Below are 13,003 nucleotides of genomic sequence, written 5' to 3' on the forward strand. Positions count from 1 at the left end.
CTGTACACACAAAAGGACACACCAAGATTTTCCAAAGCATCCCAAGAGGTGTACTGGGAGAGTAAGTCAAACTCTGGAATCCAGTGACTCAGTCATTTCATAGGGTTCTGAGACATGCATCTGGGGACAGAGTGGCTCTCAAAATTGTGAAACCTTGTCATACTGACCAGCAGCTTTCACTGAAAAAAGTGCCATAGGCTCTCTAACAATAAGGACACAGGCTAAAGAGATACCAAAAAGACTTAAAGTAAGGGAGATAGCCCACAGGAAATATAAAAGATCTGAACAGTAACTGATTAGAAGACATGGAAGAAAAAAAGAACATGAGAGATTCAGGTTTTAAACCTGAGGGAGAAAGAATGGCAGTGTCTCAAAGTCATGGAGAACCCCAGAATGGGCGAGGACATGGAAGAAAAGGGAACATGTTTAGTTTGGGCAGTGTTAAGTTGAAAAAGGATGATGAAAATAAATACCCTGGAGGTAGCTGGAAATAAGAGACAAGGCTTAACAGCGACCTTGGGACAAGAAATTTGAGATACACCAAATAATCATAGGATAGGGTAAGATATCCCAAGGGGCAAGCCTAGAAAGAATGGGGCAATGAGCTCTGTTCTCTTAAGGGACCTAAGGACAAAGATACACCAGCCAAAGAGATAATGAAATCATTTCTCTAGTAGAAAGAAAATCACTAGAGTACACTATTCCCAGAGAGCAAGGGAGAAGGAAGCTTTTGAGAATGAGGGAATAATAATATCAAATATCATGGAAAGATTAATGAGAACAAAGTCTAAGAAAAAAAGTACAGAATCTGACTAGAATGGGGAAGGGGGGCTGGTGAGAAAAGATATAGATGTGATATTTCGATCAAACTTATGGTGTTTTAAAAATTTTAAGCCAAAAATAAGTTGACATCAAAGTGCAATGGAAATGTAAGGCCAGACACTATCACACTCTTAGAGGAAAACATAGGCAGAACGCTCTATGACATAAATCACAGCAAGATCCTTTTTGACCCACCTCCTAGAGAAATGGAAATAAAAACAAAAATAAACAAATGGGACCTAATGAAACTTAAAAGCTTTTGCACAGCAAAGGAAACCATAAACAAGACCAAAAGACAACCCTCAGAATGGGAGAAAATATTTGCAAATGAAGTAACTGACAAAGGATTAACCTCCAAAATTTACAAGCAGCTCATGCAGCTCAATAACAAAAAAACAAACAACCCAATCCAAAAATGGGCAGAAGACCTTAACAGACATTTCTCCAAAGAAGACATACAGATTGCCAACAAACACATGAAAGAATGCTCAACATCATTAATCATTAGAGAAATGCAAATCAAAACTACAATGAGATATCATCTCACACGGGTCAGAATGACCATCATCAAAAAATCTAGGAACAATAAATGCTGGAGAGGGTGTGGAGAAAAGGGAACACTCTTGTACTGTTGGTGGGAATGTAAATTGATACAGCCACTATGGAGAACAGTATGGAGGTTCCTTAAAAAACTACAAATGGAACTACCATATGACCCAGCAATACCACTACTGGGCATATATCCTGAGAAAACCATAATTCAAAAAGAGTCATGTACCAAAATGTTCATTGCAGCTCTATTTACAATAGCCAGGACATGGAAGCAACCTAAGTGCCCATCAACAGATGAATGGATAAAGAAGATGTGGCACATATATACAATGGAATATTACTCAGCCATAAAAAGAAACGAAATTGAGTTACTTGTAGTGAGGTGGATAGACCTAGAGTCTGTCATACAGAGTGAAGTAAGTCAGAAAGAGAAAGACAAATGCTGTATGCTAATACATATATATGGAATCTAAGGGGAAAAAAATGTCATGAAGAACCTAGGGTTAAGATGGGAATAAAGACACAGACCTACTAGAGCATGGACTTGAGGATATGGGGAGGGGGAAGGGTAAGCTGTGACAAAGTGAGAGAGTGGCATGGACATATATACACTACCAAACGTAAAATAGATAGCTAGTGGGAAGCAGCCGCATAGCACAGGGAGATCAGATCAGTGCTTTGTGACCACCTAGAGGGGTGGGATAGGGAGGGTGGGAGGGAGGGAGACGCCAAGAGGGAAGAGATATGGGAACATATGTATATGTATAACTGATTCACTTTGTTATAAAGCAGAAATTAACACACCATTGTAAAGCAATTATACTCCAATAAAGATGTTAAAAAAAAAAGTAAAATATTTATCATAAACCTTGGACATAGTAAGAATTCAATAAATCTTAACTGATTCTAAAAAAAAAAAAAAAAAGTGCAATGGAATACCACAACTGAATCACCCCTCTAGGTGGCAAGTAAGCAAAGCTCAATCCAAAAAGGACCACTCGTAGGAAAACAGTCTCCTTCTAGCTCTGGGAATATTGACTGTTGGTAATATTCTCACTAAGGCAACTTTTAAGTAATTTTGTAGACCCTAAATGCACTATCTATTGTTCGCAGTAACTAAACATTTTCATGTACCCCAATGAGGGAAGTAAAGACAATATATTTCCCCTACCTTATGATCTGGTACACAGTTTTTTAGAAAGCAGAGAAAAATCTAATAATTTACTAAGAGAATTTTTTAACTCCTTCAAATTCCTAGCCATTTTTTCTCCTCTCTTTCTTCTACATAAGTTTTATTGAACTATAATTTAGCAACAATAAAACTCACCAACTTTAAGCATATGATTCCGTGGATTTTGACAAATGTATACAGTTGCATAACTGCCACCAGAATCAAAATATAGAACGTTAACATCATTCCCAAAAAGTTTCCTCATGCCCTGTTATAGTGAATCCCTCCCTGAGCCCTGGTCTCTGACAGCCATTAGATATGCTTTGTCACTACAGTTTTGCCTTTTCTAGAATTTTGTACTAACAGAATCATACATTACGTACCTTTTGAAAAACAATGTGGTAAAATATACATAACATGAAACTTACTAGTGTCAAGTACATTCCCACTGTCATTACACAGCTTTTGGTGTTTGGTTTCTTTAACCTAGTACAATGCTTTTGAGGTTCATCCACACAGTAGTTTGCTCCTTTTAAATTGCTGAGTAGTATTCCATTATCTGGATATACCACAATTTGTTTATCCATTCACCAGCTGATGGGCATTTGGGCTATTTCCAGTTTGGGGCTATTGTGAATAATGCTGCTATGAACATTTAAGCACAAGTTTTGGTCACATGCTTTCACTGCTTTTCAGTAAATGCCTTAGAGTGAAGATGCTGGGTAATATGGTATCTGTTTAACATTTTAAAGAAACGTTAGCAACTGTTTTTCTCTCTCCATTCAGAGAAAACCTATAGTCTATGGACACCCAGCCAGAAGTGACTGCCTGCTACATCACACCACATCTCCTCAAGGTGTAAGGCAGAAAGAACAATTCAGCTCTTAAAAAGCTAAATGACAACGCATCTGGAGTCCCCAGTAACTGACCTGACACACACTTGGTGCTCAATGACAGTGGCTATTATTGGAGCTACTGTTATCAGGTATCAAGTTCACCAGTCTCATATGTATGTAGCATACAGTCTTTCTCCACTATCCACCTCAATCTTTTTTTTTTTAATATTTATTTATTTAATTTATTTATTTGGCTGCGTCGGGTCTTAGTTGTGGAACACGGGGTCTTGGCTGAGGCATGCGGGATCTTTCGTTGTGGCGCACGGGCATCTCTCTAGTTGTGGTGTGTGGGATTTTCTCTCTCTAGTTGTGGCACACGGGCTCCAGGGCATGTGAGCTCTGTAGCTTGTGGCACGCAGGCTCTCTCGTTGAGGCGTGTGAGCTCACTAGTTGTGGCGCACGAGCTTAGCTGCCCCGCAGCATGTGGGGTCTTAGTTCCCTGACCAGGGATTGAACCCAAGTTCCCTGCACTGGAAGGCGGATTCTTTACCACTGGACTACCAGGGAAGTTCCAATCTTTTCTTTTGAGTGGAAGAATATCTGCGCGTGCTCCACCTTCTAAGACACCTCTTTTCAGTGACTCTTTAAAGACTGACAGTTGTTCTCTAACTACATCTCCAGGCTTTCCCAGCACTCAGCAGTTGGAGAGAATCAAATTCAGAAGACTCAGGAGGCTCTTTTCCTCCCCTCTTTCGGTAGCTCAGTTAATCTGGCTCAGCAGGCCTGATTTAGCTCAATGGATGAGACTGACACCAACCCCTGAGCTGGAGGCTCCCCCTTTCTAACAAGGCCACATCCTCACTCAGAGACCTTCCACTGTCAGACAGTCCTATAGATGTTCCCCTGCCCCGTGCCATATGGAGACTGTTACAAGGCAGGGGTCCCCTCTACTGGAAGGCAGGCCATAGCGCATCCCATCCAGTCAGGCCTCATCTAAGCATACCTCTCTGTGAATAAAAGTTCCAAGTTGATACACAATCAGCTTTTTGTCTAAGTGTAATTATACTTGTATAATTATGACACATAAAGGTTTGTGTGTCCCTGCCTCGTTTACACAACTACATATCTAACTCCTCTGTACCAGAGACCTAAATTGACTTCAAATGATTGGTTAGAATTTTAATTCTTAACCAGCGCTCTGTGTTTATCCTTTATAAACTGTGAGATGAAACTGTTGTTTTCACAAATTTTTTACTTCTGCTCTCAGCCCCCTCTCATTTCTGACCGAAAGAGTATTTGTGTTACTTTTCCAAACTGAGTGAGAGAGAACTAGCCAGCCAACTCAGGATTTCATCAGATGACTTGCTTTTAATGGAGTGAGACTTGAAGCAAGGACATGGGTGGGGAGAATGAAAAACCATAGTCAAGAAGCTCTGTGCCCTCAGGGTACACAGGGCCCTAGACCACAAACAAGTAGGAAGCACAGTCTAAGGGAAAAGAAAGAAAAGGAGAGTAAAGAGTCCACAATCAAATTCTGCCTACTCCTGACATTTCCTTACACTGGTTCTGCCCTCTTTTCTTTCTAAAGGTCAGACAGGAAGACTATTAGACTATCATTCCCCAGGGAACAACAGTAGTCTACCTTTACTGCCACACAGTGCACCTCAAGTAGAAGGTGAGCTAGTGGAGAGGGCAGGCATGTTCAGAGACCCCACGCATAAAATGACCAATCAGGGATCCCTTCATTACAACCCCCTCCCTTTCCTGATTCACTAGGCACCCCAGAGACCCAGCTCCACAGTAAAAGGTACAGAAACTTGGTTGACACTGGATTTCCATTCCAGAGGGGAATGGTCACGCTGTGCACGCAGACCTAGCGCGCTGGTGAGGGGCTCAGGGAGAGCTGCTCCCATAGACGCCTTCTATCCCCGCTGGAAATAACTGTGAATCACACACACAAGCGTACGACCATGGCAGCACATTAAACCGTGTGGAGTCCTTGGCAGCAGTGAATACTAATTCAATATTTTTATTTAATTAACACATTGTTTTGTGTCTTTGACAGTGCCTACCGATCATGCATACTTACTCTGGTGCTAATTAAAAAAATCAACAAGAGGTTGTTTCAATTACATACGCAAATAGCAAACATTTGTATCTCAACACTAGTTCTATTATGAGCCTTATTAAAATGAACTTAGCAATTTTTAAAGCACCACAAAGAGAAACTAAATACAAGACAAAGTTTTTAAAAGTCATTTCCCTTGGAAACTTGAAGCAAAGGTTTAAGCTTATTAAACTGATCTTTAATCAAGTAGGTTAAAAAGGCATTATATTTACTGACTTGGTTATTATTTAAGAACTCTACTAATTTTACTTTTCCCAAACATGCATAAGAGATTCTGCCTCTCTATTTCAGCGTTAGGAGATCTCTTCAAATAAATGAAAATATATTTTCTTACAGCTTTAAACTCTTCCTTATACGTTTTAATTTAAACAAATAATGTTTATAACCTTAAATCCACAAGAATTTCTTTCTAATGAATATTTAATATTTCCAGTAAAATCTGGAAATACTGATTTACTAAATGATCGACGCTGATTTTTTTTTTTTAACCCAAATACTTTTAATTCTGCAAAACTGGAGGGTAGAGGTGGGAAGCATGTTCACCGAAAATCTCACAGTACATACATTCTCCCATCAAATTCATCACTAGGACTCCCACCCACCGGCCCTGAAAAGCTGTAATCCCACAAGCAAGAGCCCTACCCGTGTGCATGCACTCATGTGAAAATATCACACACACTAAATTGCACTGAGGCCGTGACAACATGCAACTTAGTAATGTGCAATATCTCCACCAGAGCAAGCAGAATGGAGCATCGGGGAAGAAGGGTGTGATGCAAACATTCAGGACACAACATGCTCTAAGGGGAGGAAAATGGTTTAGGGGTAACGGATGCATGCCACTAACTCAAAAATTCATGAAATGAAAACCCAATCACAAATGTATTCGGTTTAGAAGAATACTCATTCAGAATGGAGAAAAATAACTAAGGTTCAGAAATTCAATGAGACAGTGATTATCTAGTAGCCACATATTTCAGAAGGCAAAGCTTGAAGAACAAAGACACTTTCACTGTCTGGACATGCAGTTAACTCCCAATTTCAATTCCACTTTTAACTTATTAATGGATCATATAAAATGAGTTTAATAATTCACTTAACTGCAACACTGATGACAACTAATGACTGATGCTTATAAAACCTGACATCACTGATAATTTACACACTAAACTTCAGTCTCAGGGCATTATGATAATATTTTCATGATCATTTGTATAATATTTTCCCTCTTAAAATCTTTCTCCATGAAGAAACATATTCCATCTTGAACATAATCCTTAAGAATGAAAAAACTGACAGGAGCTTGTAGAACTAGAACTCATTGTTATCTTACATATATGAGAAAGTTCTTCAGAGGTATCTATGTATGACTGTATATTTTAAGCCTTGAATTTGACCCAGTAAAGAAATAAAAAGCACTCAGGCTGCTAAAAATCAACCTGAATTACAATCTATAATTTATATAACTTGATATAGCTGTGGTTAGAAGAATGGCCCAGCCTATATAACAAGTTATCTCGTCTGTACCGTATTTTTCAGACTCACAGAAATCTATCAATTTTGAGAACAATTAGGATTGTAGTGTTGGTTGTTAATTTTTTTTCTGTATTAAAAATAAGTCCTCTATGTGACTTTTACCACAATAAAAAAACATTAACCTTTGCTCTGCACCTGAAACTATCACAGCATTGTTAATCGGCTATACTCCAATACAAGATAAAAAGTTAAAAACAAATTTTAAAAAAATAAGATAAAATGAATGGTTTTTGTACGAATATACGTTAGAACCAAGACATGGGCTATTCTTATAGTACATAATTAGTGTGTACAATCCCAAGAAGATAAAGCAAATCTAACCTGTGAAAAGACACATATTCCCTCATATCTATGTAGATGACTGTACACTCTCTAACCTCAAATTCCTTCCTGAACCAAAGACCTAATTTTTAAAATTTTTATTGAAATATAGTTGACTTACAATGTTCTGTTAGTTTCAGGTGTAAAGTGTACAGTTATACAAATATAACAAAGTTATACAAAGATTCAGTTATACATATATATGAATATATATATTCTTTTTTACATTCTTTTCCATTATAGGTTATTACAAGATATTGAGTATAGTTCCCTGTGCTATACAGTAGGCCCTTGTTATCTATTTTACACACAGTAGTGTTTGTATTTTATTAACCCCAAGCTCCTAATTTAACCCTCCCTCCAGCCTTGGTAACCATAAATTTGTTTTCTATTTGTTTTGTAAATAAGTTCATTTGTTTCCTTTTTTTAGATTCTACGTATAAGCGATATCATGTGATATTTGTCTTTCTCTGCAAAGAACTAAATTTTTAGCTGCCAGCCTCATGTGTCCATGCGAATAGTCTTAACAGTACCACGAATTTAATTCATCATCTTTTGTTCCAACCATCTCCTGGAAGAAGGCATCATGGTATACCAGAAGAATGTGTGATCTCAATCAGCTGGACTTAGGTACAAATCACAGCTCTGCTTACCAGTTCCAAGGAACCATGACATTAAAGAATAATCTTTAAAACAAAGGAGGTGGCATATTTGGTATAAAAAAAAAATGACTCAATGACAGACATTTAGAGGATGGCCAGCTGTGCTAGTAAAGGTTACTTCAGGAAAAAGAAGTATCTTTCTTGAAGTTCTTTATGGACAAGCTAGATACTTTTCTGTAAGACTTGGCTTAAGTCACACTGGCTAGAGGATTATGGCAGCCTTTGATATGGCTGATTCCATAGCTTTATCCTATTGGGAAGATAGAAAGTTATTTTTCCTTTTTGGTAAAGTATTTGCATAAACTTTTTTGAGACAGATGTCACTTAGATACATTAAAGTTAATCTATTGATAGATTAATAAAGATGAAAACCAATGGTCAAATAGGCTTAGAAGGGATGCTAAAGCCAGCAAGTATCTTTCCTGAAGACAACTTCACCCTGAAAGCTGTTGCAGTAGACAGTATACTCCCAAACTCAGAATATTTACATGGATGGCTCCATGTGGATACCTGGGAGCACCAAAGGGGATAAGAGCTTTTTTGGTTTTAATCCCACCTACTGTCCAATAAAGTAGGAGGAAAAACAGAAAACCTAGCAAAGTTTCCAGAGAAAATATATTTTAGGTGCATGCATGCTATTTGAATGTAACCAAGGGTTTTCCAAAGATCAAAGTGGTATCCTCACCAGCTGTTACATGAACACAGTGAAAAAATAAGCCAAAATCAGTCAGACAGAATTATCAGGTCAAATCAACATTTCTGTGGCAGACTAGTTTCAAGAAATTACCATTTTCTTAAAAGTATGTGGAAACAGAAATGCCAGCCAAAGAGTCACTATTCAAGAGAGGCTTTAGACCGCCTAACAGCTTATTAGAAAAAGGAGCTCTAATGGATAGCATGAGGATTTCATTTGAGTAGCTATTCATAAGACGTCAAAATGAAGGAGAGTCTTATTAATGAGTTAGAGCAATGAGGGACAAAGTTTTGGGAAGGAGCTGAGACAAGGCTGCAAAAGGCCTGTCCCTACCTGACATGATGAAGAGGAAAAAGAAAAAGGCATCAGTGACTTGGAAAGAGGATATGAAGAATAAAAGCTGAAGAATCATCTCATTCAGAAATCAAGCCTGCAATACATAGACCCCAGAAGACATGATGGAAATTTCTGGCTGGAAACTGCGATACACACAGAGCGCGTGACTTGGAAATAACCCCAAATTTTGCATTTCCGGTATCCAAACTACCCTCTGCAGAGGACACAGCCTGGCTGCAGAGCGACAGAGGAAGAAACAGGAAGGCCACCTACTCTCCTCCCCAAGCAAAGCTAGAATTCCCGAGAATACAAGGAGGGTTCTGAGAGAAGCTGAGGTGTATGTGTGGTGCAGGGTGCAGGAGGGGCTTCTCCCGAGCAAATTATGTGACGATTAGAAGCTGCAGCAAGGGCCTGGGGACAGGCCATTAGACCTTTGTACATCACAGGCTTGAGAGTAAGATATTAAAACTGTTTTACATTATCCTCTCAAAGGAGATGTTAAAAATCTGAAAATACCAGGGGCTTCCCTGGTGGCGCAGTGGTTGAGAGTCCGCCTGCCGATGCAGGGGACACAGGTTCGTGCCCCGGTCCGGGAAGATCCCACATGCTGTGGAGCAGCTGGGCCCGTGAGCCATGGCCGCTGAGCCTGCGTGTCCGGAGCCTGTGCTCCGCAACAAGAGAGGTCACAACAGTGAGAGGCCCGCGTACCGCAAAAAAAAAAAAAAAAAATTTGAAAATACCAGCGTCCCTCAATAGCTTAGCACTGAATGTTACCAGGAAGGCTCAAGACAGAAAAATGGGCCTCTCATGGAGAGCAGTTTCTGAAGGAAGTAAGGACGGCATAAATCTTTTCCCTACCTGATAGCTTCTTCCACAGACTGGCCAATAATATTAGAAGAAGGACCTGGCTGAGATAGTGGTGTCAGGCTTATCACCCACTTCACTGGCTTGTAGTACTCATCACTGGAACTTAACAGATAAAATAGTGTGGTCAGGAAAATTATCTGCAAAACAAAGGACAGTACCTCCTAAAATATCACATTTGGAAACTACAGGAAGGAAACATAAATGGAACCAAGAATATGCTTTACTGCAGAAGGAGTGTGACACGTACTCATCTGTGTGTACATACCAGAGACAGAACAAAGTTGAGGAGGGCAGTCCCGCTGTAGAAGAGGATGGCCAGGAGCGTGGTGACAGTGGTGAAGAGCAGGCTCACATTCCGGCTCATAACGATCCACAGGGACTCTAAGATCTGGCGAGGAGGGAAGGCTAAATATTAGGACTCATCCTCAGGAAAGAAGTTTCTACAGCTATCTAGTGTGCTCTTCATGGAGTGTTTTACTACCATAAACTGAAACAACAAGAACTGAGTATTATTTTATCTGAAAACATTTGAATGTTGATTAGTAAGGAAAATGGTTAAGTAAATTATGGTGAATATACTACAAATAATAACAGGCAGCCATTAAAACATCTCTATTATAACACAGAAAAATACTTTATGATACAATGCTAAGTTTAAAGAACAGGACAGGGCTTCCCTGGTGGCGCAGTGGTTGAGAGTCCGCCTGCTAATGCAGGGGACACGGGTTCGTGCCCCGGTCCAGGAAGATCCCACATGCCACGGAGCAGCTGGGCCCGTAAGCCATGGCCGCTGAGCCTGCGCGTCCGGAGCCTGTGCTCCGCAACAGGAGAGGCCACAACAGTGAGAGGCCCGAGTATCGCAAAAAAAAATAAAATAAAGAACAGGACAAAAAAGCTTATTTATAGCATGATTATAACTATGAAATGGCACGCATAGAAAAAATACCTACAGAAGAATATGCCAGAATGCAACCTGTAGTTGTATGTAGCTTGTAGGACCACAAGCACAGGCCAAGAAATTCTAACATTAGTCTGATTAGCTATACCTCCCCCATGGACTTGCCACCTTCAACTTAGAACCAACAACAAACACAAAACCGTCACTTCAGTGACTTCACTGAAGTCACAATAAAAGAAATGAACAGATGGGGTCAGAGCTCTGCAGCTAAAAACCTTTCCTCAGATAGATAATGACCCTATATGAAGACCTACTGAGTTCATCTGATCCATCACCTGCAAATTCATTAGAACCAGATATTAATACATGTTAAATATTACTGAAAGAAGATGTATAATATCTATAACACACCTACGTATTTTCACGTAGGTGTGTTAGATATTTCCTATCTCTTCATGAACTTAAAGTCCCATATGATAATGTCTGTTCTATTATTCTCCCCAAGAGGACTATCCTTCCTCTTAATGAAAAACAAGGAAGCAAGGTGATCAGAAAAACACCTTCCATTATAGTTTTCAAAATGCTCACATAAACCTCACAGCAATGCAGCGAGGGAAGCAATGTAGATGATATCATCTTTATTTTACAGATATACAAACCGAAGCTCAGAGATTTTTGAAAACTTGCCCAAGGGCATGAAGCTAATAAGCGGAACTAGAGCTAGGACCAGAACTCCTAATGGCTGGTTTTATTTTGCTGCCCTTTCCAAAAGAGAAGTTCTGTTTTTTGTCATATGCTCAAGTTAATACCATCTCTTCCATGAAAGGCCTATCCATTCCTTTCCTACCTCAAATGTACCATTTATAAAGGCATATTTTGTTGTCCTCAGCATTTCTTGCAAACTTCAGCTCAGCCTTCATAAGAGGACTTTGGCAGGCTAGTTTCATTTACAATAGCTCCTTACATAAAGTCTTGAAAATGCTTCATGATGCCTACAAAAATATGCATGATTGACTGTTTGACCTTATGGGATAAAGAATGAATGAATACTGCCACTGATTCTAAGAAACAAACCAACAATGCCCTTACTTGTGATTTTTACAAACATTCTTTTGGGGAATTCAGTCACTTTGGAATTTTTATCAAAAAAATTTTTAAAATAGTTTCTGGGTCATACTGATAGGAAATACTCTGTGGTAATTCTTAAGAAATTAACTGAATACATTAATTGTAGACTGGTAGTCACTAACAATCCAGTAACTTTTCTAGGTCCTCAAAGGGATTAGGAAGAAAGGTTCAGAAAAGAAGAAAGAGATGCTGGGTATTATAAAACCAAAAAGTTCAATCAAGGGCTGACCTTGACAGTTTCTTAAAATTTGTTCTGATGAGATAGGTGGTGATATTAAAGAATGTAACTTTTTTTAATACTGTATAACAAAACGTGTCAATATTTAGAATTAGATATTAGTGAACCAATATTCCAAATGACCAGTGCACATTACAAAATCATGTAAGGGTAGAAGATCCATTCCTAGCCAAGATAGATCAAGGGACCTTAATATAGGAGAGAAGAAAAAGTTCACTGATACGGTTTCAAATTCTACACTGCAACTAACCTTTAAGAAATACCATTTGTTGAGTTTTGGTGTAGTATCAAAGAATAGTCACGATGATCTGAAAAGGTTATTAAAAGACTACCCTCTTTTCCAGCTACATATCTGTGTGAGGCTAGATTTCTTCATATACTTCAACCAAAACAACATATTCCAACAGACTGAATGCAGAAACAAACATGAGGTTTGCAAAATTAAACAGGTTTGCAAAAATGTAAAGAAAGCCACTCTTCACACTAAATCATTTTTTTTGTTTTGGAAAATGGTTATTTTTCAGACATAATAAGCATGCCCTTCATGTCAACAAGTAACGTTATTTTTTAGTGAATTGATAAATATTTTTAAAGTTCTCAGTTTTTTTTGTTGTTGTTGTTGTTTTTTTGCGGTATGCGGGCCTCTCACTGTTGTGGCCTCTCCCATTGCAGAGCACAGGCTCCGGATGCGCAGGCTCCGGATGCGCAGGCTCAGCGGCCATGGCTCACGGGCCCAGCCGCTCCGCGGCATGTGGGATCTTCCCGGACCGGGGCACGAACCTGTGTCCCCTGCATCGGCAGGCGGACTCTCAAC

General features: G+C 39.2%; 1 protein-coding gene across 2 annotated transcripts in view; it reads right to left on the reverse strand.

Moving 5' to 3' along the window:
- TMEM245 (transmembrane protein 245) overlaps positions 1 to 13,003 on the reverse strand; it is a 102,532-nt gene that overhangs the window by 21,914 nt on the left and 67,615 nt on the right. For both annotated transcript variants that reach the window (XM_029203038.1, XM_029203036.1), the window contains 2 exons: positions 10,191 to 10,313; positions 9,917 to 10,062 (listed from right to left, as the gene is read on the reverse strand). In XM_029203038.1, the coding sequence (XP_029058871.1) occupies positions 9,917 to 10,062; positions 10,191 to 10,313 (269 nt within the window). The remainder of the gene's footprint in view (positions 1 to 9,916; positions 10,063 to 10,190; positions 10,314 to 13,003) is intronic.

Source organism: Monodon monoceros, unplaced genomic scaffold (assembly GCF_005190385.1).
Source record: "Monodon monoceros isolate NGI ecotype Baffin Bay Population unplaced genomic scaffold, NGI_Narwhal_1 Super_Scaffold_5, whole genome shotgun sequence".
Taxonomy (NCBI): domain Eukaryota; kingdom Metazoa; phylum Chordata; class Mammalia; order Artiodactyla; family Monodontidae; genus Monodon; species Monodon monoceros.